At 47.0% G+C, this 11,569-nt stretch overlaps 1 protein-coding gene across 4 annotated transcripts in view; it reads left to right on the top strand.

Annotated features, from left to right (window-relative positions):
- The first annotated feature begins 1,746 nt into the window (after positions 1 to 1,746).
- The window catches only part of dnmt3bb.1 (DNA (cytosine-5-)-methyltransferase 3 beta, duplicate b.1), a 35,374-nt gene continuing 25,551 nt past the window's right edge, over positions 1,747 to 11,569 (top strand). For all 4 annotated transcript variants that reach the window (XM_087833384.1, XM_087833383.1, XM_087833382.1 and 1 more), the window contains exon 1: positions 1,747 to 1,921. In XM_087833384.1, the coding sequence (XP_087689510.1) occupies positions 1,914 to 1,921 (8 nt within the window). In that variant the 5' untranslated portion in view covers positions 1,747 to 1,913. The remainder of the gene's footprint in view (positions 1,922 to 11,569) is intronic.

Genomic DNA, 11,569 nt, shown 5'->3' with positions numbered 1-11,569 from the left:
AGTGTCAGCTTTCTTTTTATAGATATAAAAATATAGATATGTACTGATGAGCAGTGTTGGTCAAGTTACTTGAAAAAAGTAATCAGTAACTAATTACTGATTACTTCCCCCCAAAAGTAATCCTGTTACTTTACTGATTACTTATTTTCAAAAGCAATTAGTTACTTAGTTATTTAGTTACTTTTTAACAAAATGATTTACAACCTGAATAGGTGATAAAGCGATAGATCTTTGAGCTCAATTCTACTTTTTCTACAATCCATCATACAAAATTGAATCAAATGGAAACGTCTCTTTTAAAAACTTGTTTTATTCGTTTTAATCGTTTAACTTTACGCATCAAGCAAAAATTAACATTCTCTGACTGGAAGAAATTAGTTTAACATTTAAGATAAGATGACCTTTATGAATCCCACAGGCGGGAAATTTGTTTCGTCACAGCAAAAGTGCAAAGTTATGTAGCAGAAATTAGAAGATGGAATAAAATAGAATAAAATAGAATACAAATGCTATATACAACAGAGTAAGAAAATACAAAAGTACAACTTCGTCAGAAGAAGAATTGCACATATAGCAGTCTTATTGCACATGTGTGTGTTTGATCAGTTGGAGTCTTTGTTGTGGAGTCTGACAGCAGTGGGGAGGAAAGACCTGTGAAATCCCTCCGTCCCACATCGTGGGTGCTGCAGCCACTGAAGGAGCTGCTCAGTGCTGTCAGAGTCTCCTGCATGGGCTGGGAGATGTTGTCCAACAGGGATGACACCATTCTCCTGTCACTCACCACCTCCACTGGGTCCAGAGGGCAGAACAGAGCTGGCCCTGATCAGCCTGTTCAGTTCTCTTCCTGTCCCCAGCAGAGATGCTGCTGCCCCAGCAGACCACACCATAGAAGATGGCTGAGGCCACCACAGAGTCATAGAAGGTCTTCAGGAGTGGGCCCTCCACTCCAAACGACCTGAGTCTCTGCAGCAGGTACAGCCTGCTCTGACCCTTCCTGTAGAGGGCGTCTGAGTTATGAGTCCAGTCCAGTTTGTTGTTCAGATGAACACCAAGGTACCTGTAGCTGTCCACAGCCTCGATGTCCATACCTTGGATGTTCAGTGGTTGCAGTGGAGGATGTTTGTGCCTGCGGAAGTCTACCACCAGCTCCTTGGTTTTACTGGTGTTGATCTGGAGGCAGTTCAGCTGCACCAGTCCACAAAGTCCTGGGTCAGTCTTTTGTACTCCCTGTCGTCCCCATCAGTGATGAGGCCGACTATTGCAGAGTCATCAGAGAACTTCTGCAGGAAGCACTGGGTGGAGTTGTGGGAGAGGTCTGCAGTGTAGAAGAGGAACGGAGCCAGAACCGTTCCCTGAGGAAACCCAGCACTAATTCATGGCACATCTGGCTCGTTTTGTCCCGTCAGGGGGCAGTAAAGCCGCGCTGCGGTGGAAACACAGTGATGATGTTTTTCTTTGATAGGCTGAGATCATGACAGAGAAAATCCATGAAACTGCTTGAAGACTGACTCAGTGCCACAGACACAATGTGGTAAAGCGAGGCTGACTAAGAACAGAGAGAGAGAGAAGCGTGTCGGTAATTATTGCGGCTCAATAATAGTTCCTGCTCTCACTTTTACCTCGCGGACAAAAAAATGGGAGTTAACCATTTCACCTGATCACTCCGAGCCACCAATCAGCTTCCACCTCCGCCTGCACCCCGCCCAAGAGAGAGAGGGAGCGGGAGAGCGAGAGAGCGAGCGCTGATGTGCAGCAGCATGCTTCCACATCGTGAACACCTCCTGCTGCCTGAGGATTAGAGCTCACACTCCAGTCTGCGCTCAACTTCAGCGGCTGTAAAAACCTCGTTCAGACTCGGACTCGGCACCAGAGTTTCCTCCAAAGTTCCCGCTGTGCAAGAACCAGACGCGTGCATGGTTATGTAAGTATTTTCCCGGGGAGGGCGCGGGGTGTTCGTCCCTCCAGGACTTACCGAGAGAGTTAGGAACGAGAAAGAACGCGACGTCGCCGGGCAGAGTGCGCCTCGCTGCAGCGCTGAGCTCCACATGTGCGCACAGCTGCGCGCACATGTGGAGCTGAGGGAGCAGAGCGCGAGCTGAGGATCTCCGAGGAGCTTCTCCGTGTCTGCGGCGGAACGTAACCCCGTTAAAACAGTTTTAGTGAGCGCGTAATGCACGTGTAATAACCGTGTAATAACCGTGTAATAACAGCCTGACTGTTCCGGTCAGTGAGTGCACGGCGGAGTGCGCGGGGACGGAGGGTCAGCGGGTTTTTCTTCTCTCGGTGGTTTGTGCGCTGTGAACGCGCACGGTGAGTTTACCTGCTGTGCGCCTGACAGTCCTGCTGTCACGGCAAGTATGAACGCATGTGCGGCACACAAGTGAAAGTACTGATATGAGCACGCGAGGAGAAACGGCTGAGGGGGGGAATCTGCGGGGGGGTCACCGGCGGGGGCGCACGGAGCCCTCGTGCTCCAAAAACACAGCACGGAGCAAACATGGTGGACATGTCTTAATGTCCCAAACCAGGGGCGGATCTAGGAAAAGGTGAAAATCAATGCTGCTTCCTGTAATGTGTCATTTATGTGGTTAAATACAGCAAGTACACACATGTTTTATATAAACACACTCTGTGTGGCTTCAGCCCACAAAATCAAACGTTACAGTTACACAAAACGTGCATTTAGAGTTTGTGCACTGTACGGCAAACACAACAAATGAGCATGTGGCCCAACGTGATCCGCTAAAGTCACACTGTTAATATTTTATTAGGAACAATCAAACTGTTTCATGCTTTTACACAAAACCTCAGAAATCGGCTCGTCAAACCTCATTTTTCACGACGCATTGAGTTCACGCTCTGGGCTCCAGCTTCACAAACTGTTTACAGTTTCTTTCATACTGACACCTGTACTGTCAGACAAAGTTACATTGTTACTGTAACAAACATATTTAATCCTTTTTATAAAACTTGTACATTTGAAAAACTTTTGCAAACAACAAAGTTATCAATCAGCTGTTCTGCATCAAATAAGATGCCACACATATTATTTGCGCCTCCCCAAAAAATAGTTTCTGTCCACTGTAAGAGCGAGGAGCACATCACAGCCTGATACCTGCAGGCCTGACAGCAGCAGGTGTGTCACTCCACCTGTTTCACACACAGCGTTTACACTGCAGTCTCCTTTGGTGGTGGGTTGGGTACGACGTCTGTTCCTGAGATTACCAAGATTAGGAGGTTCCCACGACATCATCCACATCCTAAAGGTGAAAAAGTGTCTGAAACTGAATGTTGAGAGTGGCCTGAGCTTCAGGCTCACAGGGATTACCCAGCATGCACTGAGCAGGCCACCTTAGCTCGGCTCCGTACAGAACTGCAGTGATTTCATTTGTTCTATTTTAAGCAGATTTGATAAAAGTGATCTCTGTGTTTTGAAATCAGTGTTCTCATAGTTCAAAATGAGTTTCATACTGAGGTTCTGGGGAATTCTGACTCTGACTTTGTGAGTCAGCGTGGTCAGAAAAATGATAAGACAGTGACTCACTCTGCTTCAGAGGGTTTATTCTGGATATCACATCATTTGTTTACAGATCATTCATAAATATGCAGTTAATCATTCCTCAAATGTTTCCCCCAAAAACATTTAATCTGTTAATAAATACCAGAAAACGAGAGCTGTTCAGTCTCTCTCACCTTAAACAAATAAACCTTTTACTTCCTTGTGTGAGCTGGAGTCTTACAAGAACCCAGCCCAGCAACATTTGCATACGCACATCTGGCACATCTGGCAGTGGGACAGAAAACCTGCAGACAGACGTGATGTGATTTCAGTCGTGGTGACTTTTATTGTCAACAAATGAAGTGTGAGCATAAACCATAGACTGTATACAAAAGATGGACGTGGTGACACACCCATCAGTTTGTGAACATTTCGTCACATTTAAGGTCGTCGGCGATCTGGAGGCACAGGACGTGGTTAGCTTGGTGATCAGGCGGGAGTGTCACACAGATTTTTCTGTATGTTTTTATAGAGCAAATAGAAAATATTCTCTAATCGTTTTAATTTACTTTTCCTTTTAATAACATTTTTATGATAAAAACGTGTATTTCTCTGCGTGCGGAAGTCGGCATCGGCAGACACAGACGCCGCCACGAAATATCCCGAGACGTAAGATGATGCTGAAATGATATTAAAGTGTTTTAGGAAGCCCATCGGAGCGGGAGCGGGAGCGCTCCCATTTGTGTAACTACTTTTAAATTCCAGTATAATTACACCCACGTAACCAAGCGCAATCATTTTTGTTTTCTTTGCATATGAAACCAGAGGAGTCGTACTTGCTCACATGGTTCAGCTTGTCCGTGGTCACAGTTTCCTTCCACAAATGGCTTCTTGCAAAAATCGGGTAAAAAGTGCTGACAAGAACAAAAACATCATAATCCAGAAACATGCGATCAGTTATTCATAGCACTTCCTATGTTGGAATAAACGTCAGCGCGAGCTATCGCACGTTACCTGCAAAAACCAAAGTGACAGCATTTTTCGTGGGAAATGTAGTTTTTTCATTACAGGGCTTTAAAAGCTGGTTTCCTGTTTGACTTTGTGCCGCTCTGTAGTTCCTGAGACGCTCCGAACTCAAACTGCACTGTTGGAAATCGTTTATTTTAATGCTGCTTATTGTGCACAATAATATTCATTTTCATTTCTCTGCTCGTCAGCAATATTAAAATAAAATCCCAGAATTTCCCCAACATGGAAAAACTTTGATCAAAGTGCTCCAACAGTACAAACACAGTCCAGAGGTTCAGCTCAGTGACTCCAGTTAGCTGAGGTGAAGGCTAGCGCACAGCTAGCAGCTACAGCTCCCTGTGTCGCCCTGCACGTGTCGGTGAGAGAAGCCACGCCCCCAACCATGCAAACTTGAATCCAGGTGAAATAACATGTGCACAGGTGTTATAGAGGAGGAAAGAATCCAGCAGCTTGTGTATCAGGTTGTAAACATGTTTATTTCTGCTGTTTTAACATGTGAGTCTATGGGGACTGACTCGCCTCTGCTGGACACTCGTGGAACTGCAGGTGACATGTAGTGATCGAGATTACAGGGCCGATGTGCCGTCACCGATTTCAGACCAGCGTGTCGCCTCGGTGACTTCACGAAGCGCCGCAGCTGCAAACACACAACAGTGTTTCCTGTCGTGAGGCGTCTCTGCAGCAGCTGAGATCAGACCCCAGAACAGCGCTCTCATTAGAAGCTTCTGTTAACTGAAGGATAGACAGAATAAAGTTTTACACATTTGTGTGTAATTAGTGCCGATGAAGGCTGGGGCTGCGCTTACCTGTGATCCTGGCTGTGAGCAGACAGGCAGCAGTGGAAGCTCCTGAGTTCTGCTTTGACGTCGTTATGTTTGCAGCCAACGTGCTTTCAGCAGGAATTCCAGGCATCTTACCCGGATGTTGCCTGGAAGAAAAAGCCCCCCTGCTGTTTGCACAGGTTTGTGCAGCGACAGGTGAGAGCACGGCGGTGGAGGCGGTTAAACGCAGCTGATGCGTTTCAGCTGCATGAAGCTAGAAAGATCAACAGTCCTGCAGCTCAAGTGTGAAACGTTCACCTCTGACAGCAGAGCAAAGGCGCCGTCGCTGTGAAGCTCGCCTCCTCATTTCCTGTCACGTGTCTGCTGCTCCAGCCCTGAGCCCGGTCTCTAATAATGAGGTCAGTGTGTGTTTATCACCTTCTCGCCGCTGCGTCCGGCTGATCGCCACAGTCCCGTGTTGCATGGCGTTCTCCACCTGAGGCTCTGCGATGTAGAGATGATGTCTGGACATGATCTGTCTCATGAGAGGAGGAGGTCCCTTCAGAAAAGGCCCACAGTAACAGTCCACTGTGACCTTTACAGGAGTTTATCACATAAACTTGGGGCTGATAATGTAAAGAGTCCATATTTGCACCATTTCTCTCCTCAGTATCAGCAGAAACGTAAAGCCAGGATCATCAGAGCTGGAAAAGGTTGGATTGGTGCTTTCTTATCAAATAAGGAGCGATGTCTGCAGACGCCACAGAAGCTCTGGAAAGCTCAGTGTTAGAAATCTTGGTTTTGTTGAAGTTTCTCTAAGTGTTCGGTGCATCTAAGCTAAGTTAAAGCAGGTTTCACTCTGTGGCTGCTGCAGCACTGAAGCTTTGGACGCTCGTCCACAGTCGAGTGCCGTGCAGGATCGACGTGTGCATGCGTGGAGAGGCTCAGACAACAGAGCGCTCTGTTTTCAGAGTTTTTGATGTTAAACATTGAGCCGTTTATTTGTAGCTCGATTACCGGTTACTCGGTCCTGCGAGGAGTCCTGGTTTACAGTTCAGTGGGAGCTCGTGGCAGTTTGTGGCTCTGCTGGAGGAGCCGCATACCTCCGCTCGTACAATAGCAGCCGAAGCAACAATGTGTGAAGTCTAAAGGCTCCATCTGAGCTGGAAGGGGCCATAAAGTACATGACAGATGAGGAATGCTGCCCCCAAAGAGCTAGAGAGAGACCCCGAGGAGCTGACCCCTCCCACACACACACACACACACACACACACACACACACACACACACACACTTTGGGAGTGAACAATCCCCTCTTGCAATGCGCTCCTTAATCTGCAGCCACCAGACACAACTTTGATGTGAAGCCCCCCCCTCTTGTCCCCTTTCGGTGGGCCCCTCACGCTGCCCTCCATCCTTCCTCGGCTCCTCGGATTCTTTCTCACTTCCCTCTGTTTCTGTTTCTCAGAGCTCAAACACACGGCCTGCAAAATGTTAAAGATGTGCAGCGAGGGCGGAGCTAACGCAGCCGTGGTTACGTGTAGTTGTAGACGGAGGTCAGCAGGTGCAGAAACATCTCCAGTGTTAACCAGGAGTGGTTCTCCCACAGACAGCATGAGCGATGCCTTACACCTGCTTCAACATCCACCAGGGGGCGAAACCTGGTGGATGAAAGTGGTCCCAGCTCCATCCAGGCAAATATAACCTCTGTGTCTCTCCCACAGCATGTCTTCCTCCCCCCGCCTCCCTGAGCCTGACCCGGAGGTTTCTTCCTGTTAAAAGGGAGTTTTTCCTTCCCACTGTCGCCAAAGTGCTCATAGGGGTCATAAATAAAATGTTGAAGCATGTCTGAGGTTCTCGTCCAGCCTGTTGGCTTCAGCTGCCTCTGTGGCGACGGCAGCTTTGGGTTTCAGTCATGTGCATGTCTCACGTCGCCGTCGTCTGATGTAGAAACAAAGTAACTCTGAGAAGTTTGTTCTGTTTCTCTGAGTTTCCATCATGTAAATTTGCATATCTTTGGTCTTTGTGGTGACAGATTCCCCCTGTGTGGTTCTGGTGTCGTGTAGGCAGCAGGAGACAGAGAGTCTTATTCTGTACGTCGCCGCTGATGGCGGCCGTGATGCCGAGCGCCGTCGCCGAGCACGGCTTATAGTCCTGTTACTATTAGCAGTGCTTTATACTGTTGTTGGGGTTTAGCTGAGGCCAGAAACTCGAACCGTTAAATGAGAGAACGACACGTGTGAGTGTTTCCTGCTTCTGATGAGCTTAACTGCACATCAGCAGCAGAAACTAATCCAGGTCTGACGGCTGCTGAAGCTTTACGAGCCCCCCCCCTCACCGCCTTCCACCCGTCAGATTAACCCTTTCCAAACACGTCTGCTTCTCACAGCGAGCGCGGCCATTTCAGCCTCTCGTGAGTTCTTCAGGCACCTGTTGGGTTTCACAGCGGGTGAAAGGTTGAAAGCGTGGGGACTCGGAGCAGTGCGCTGTGTCTGAACTCTGTCACCTCTCCGGAGGGGGAGTTCCTCACCCAGGACTTCCTGCTGCCTGCCAACCATATAAGTGTGTGTGTGGGTGTAATTACTCACGTTGTGGGGCCACAAATCTATCCCAACAGTCACATTGTGGTTTCTGTCCTTCCTCCTGGGGATGAAGCTGATTCGAGCATAAAACCATTGGAAGTTTAGAGACAGGCTTGTTTGGGTCTCTCTGTCTGCAGGTGTGCAGGCATTCGATCAGGCGTGAGGCGTGAGCGTCACAAACTGAGTTCGCTCGTGCTTTCGTTCCTGACAAACTAACAGGATGTGTCCGTCCACCGAGACGGGAAACTCGAACAGGAAACGAAGAAAGCTTCAGTGCAGCTGACAGGATCGTTTTCAGCAGAGCAGCAGGGCTGCAGATCTAAACAAACTAAAAAACCTTAAATGACCCTTGACCCCTGAGCGCAGCCTTGTTTGCATCGACTGATTGTCGATCCGCTCTCCAACGCTTGAATTCAGAGCTTCCGTGATGCATCCACGATGGCGGCATGCCGGTGGATTTCCTCGCCTACCGCCCCCCTGTTTGTTTTCAGCCACTGAACTTTAGCGACGTTCGTTGGTGGATCCAGTCGGCTCATGATGGAAAACAGTTGATGTGTTTGAGTGTGCAGGAAGCACCTGGCAGAGTCATGCAGGTGGTTGTTTTATGGTTCAAAGCATGTGAGAGTGCATGATCCCGAATGTGCACACAGCACAGAGGACGCATGTGCGTTAGCTCAACACTCAGTTTGACCCCAGTGTGCACACAGTTTAACCCTTTAAGACCGACCATAGAACCAAGTCCGCCAGAGCTGATATTATATGTTTACATGCTGTGGAGCCATTTTTGGGAGCATTTCAAGTTGATATACATCAATACAACCATTATAGCCCAGATTTTAATAATATGTCTGCATTAAGTGCATAGTAATTACATAAATTGCAAAAAAGTGCAATAAACTACAAAAAAATTGAAAATCATTTTTGTTTTTTAACATATATTTCTAGTTAGAGAAATTTAAGAGGCTTATCCCTCAAAACTGTAAATACTAAAAAGTTGCACAAAATAGTTTCCCACCACAGGAAATTTATTTTGAGTGTCTTCATAGTTTTATTTTTGAAATACACCAATTTTTATACACTGCAGGAAAAACGAAAATAAATATTATAATGCAAATTAGCAAAAAAGCAGCATCTGCATCAAAATAAACTATTTCCAGCAGTGCAATATGAGTCCTAAGCATCCCAGAAACCACACAGAAAGTCATAAAGTCAAACATAACTTTTAAAAACACCAGTATAGGCTCATGAGGCCCTGATGGTAAAAAACTACATTTCCGCGAAAATGACGTCACTTCCTGTTTCGGGCAGGTCATGGTGGACATGCGATAGTTCGCGCTGACGTCTATTCCAACGTAGGAAGTGTTACGAACAGCTGATCGGATCGGCAAAGCGTGTTTCTGGAATATTATGTTTTTGTTGCTGCAAGCGCTTTTTATGCAGTTTTTGCAAAGCTATATGTGGAAGGAAACTGTGACCGAGGACAAGCTGATGGCATAAGATGTAAGTACAACTCCTCCGGTTTCATATGCAAAAATAATTATTGCGCTAGCTCACGTGGTTGCAGAGCTACCGGGATTTAAAAATAGTTACGCAAAACAGAGCGTGCTGCTCTGACCGGTTTTAAAGGGTTAAAGCAACGTGGAGTCTAAACTTCATCTCATTTGACGCTCTTTTATTCGCTGTTGTGAAGCGATTACAAGTCTGCTGAGTAGAGAATTTATACGAATTGAGTGATTTTGATTCCATAATCTGCATGTTGTGGATTAGCGCTGGGTGACATGACCACATATATATACGGTCTGGACGACAGAAAAGTGTCTATCGTGCCATTTGTCTTCTATCGTTTCTAACCTAATTTATAAACTATACATAAAATATATCATTAAACAGCGTGTGGCAAATGTATTAGTGTTGTCTTGTACATACTCTATGCAAAGTATAAAAAATGATATTTTTCGCAAAGAAACTTCTTGTAGTTTTGCGACATGCTGCTTTACGTGCACCCGGACATGCGTCATGCTTTAGGTAGAGATGTGAGGATCGATCCTGAAATATCGATTCCTCCGATATCAGTCATTTATGTTCTAGAATCGATTCTCACATTAAAATATCGATATTTTAGTACTTTAGGGTAAATTTGTAGTAAAAAAATGAAGAAACGGCGTCTTGTGGTTTTGCGACACAGTGCTGCTTTACGGTACCTCAGGTTGCAGCTTCCTGCCCGGACATGCACCAGGCAGAGACGGCTACACAGGAGCCCAAGAAGAAGCACTTTTACCAACAGAGGGGGTACGTCTGTGATTCGGTTACATTTTGGGTTCAACAGCACCAACACGGAGCAGAAGACGCCCATTTGTAAGCGATGCTATAAAACTATTCCCGCGCCCGATGGCAACACAACAAATCTCTTGTATCACCTACAGAAGGCCCACGAAGAAGAACCCAGAGAGTCCGAGCTAAACCAAGCTGTGGGACGACCGGAGCAAGTTGGGAAAGAGAAACTAGACCAGCTGAAGATACAGCAGCCTTTCACACGAGGCCCGTGTGAGAAAACGTCCCAGCGCCATAAACAGATCACAGGCGCCGTCTCGCGTTACATTTATAAAGGCGTGGCCCTGTTTACGTAGTTGAGAAGCTTTCGTGACCTCGTCAAAGTCCTCGATCCGAGGTACGTTACGCCCGGTCGTGAGCACTTCAGTAAAGTCGAGTTGCCTCGCTTATATGACGCCAAAGCAGAGCAGGATGTTTGTCGTGCATTAAGCTGCTGACCTGTGGACGAGCAGAGATACGCAGCCCTGCATGAGCGTAACCGTGCTTTTATTTGCAGTGATAAATTAGTCCAATAGTCAATGCAAATGTGCAATCAATCAATCAATCAATCAATTTATTTATAAGCACATTTAGAAACAACACAGATTGATTAAAGTGCTGCACGCAGTAAAAAGTAGAACAAACACAGAGAAGGAAACTCACAGTTAAAAGCTAAAGAGTAAAAATGTGTTTCAGAGTGTTGCAGAGACGATGAGGCTGTTCCATGTTTCAATCACAAAGGCTGCGTCTGCGTTTGTCCTGTGCTACAACGTCCTGTGACCAGCAATGACCCGCTCGTGAGATCCTACAGCAGGCGAGCAGTCCGTCTGTCTGCTCTCACGTCACAACAATATTCTAGCGCTGACCGTCGCCCGACTCCGCCGTTAAATAGCTCTGATGATTGCAAACAGCTGGAAACAGCTTCCGGGTCGGATGCCCTTCAGCACCTGACTTCCGGAAGAGCAACTTCCATAAACAACCCCAGAAATGGAGAAAGCAAAACCCGCGAGCAGGTCGGGGACTTTACTTTGGCTCTTCCTTCCTTCCTTCCTTCTATCCTCGCTCCCTCATCCAGCTTCCGTTCGGTCGTTCCTTCGGTTTCCTTCGATGCTCTGATCCTTTCTCACTGTTATTTGCTCCTCTTTCCTCCTGATTGTTCTCACAGACTCGTGGGAACGGACGCCTCTGTCGACATGCTTGGCCGAGCCGCAGTAATGCCCCATCGACGCACTTCTCCTTCTTCTTCACGCCGTTTGCGTCGAACGCACGCTAAAGTGCGGCCGTGAACATTTCGAGCTCCGCTTCCGAACAAACTCTGAGTGAAACTGACGATCATCCTCAGCTGTGTCGTTAAAGCAGCGCTTCAGCGTTAGGAAGGAAGTCTGGAG

This window comes from Neolamprologus brichardi, chromosome 20, assembly GCF_056152115.1.
Source record: "Neolamprologus brichardi isolate AB-2024 chromosome 20, ASM5615211v1, whole genome shotgun sequence".
Classification (NCBI taxonomy): Eukaryota; Metazoa; Chordata; class Actinopteri; order Cichliformes; family Cichlidae; genus Neolamprologus; species Neolamprologus brichardi.
The sequence above is the reverse complement of the archived record's forward strand: the minus strand, read 5'-3'. Positions and strand labels throughout refer to the sequence as shown.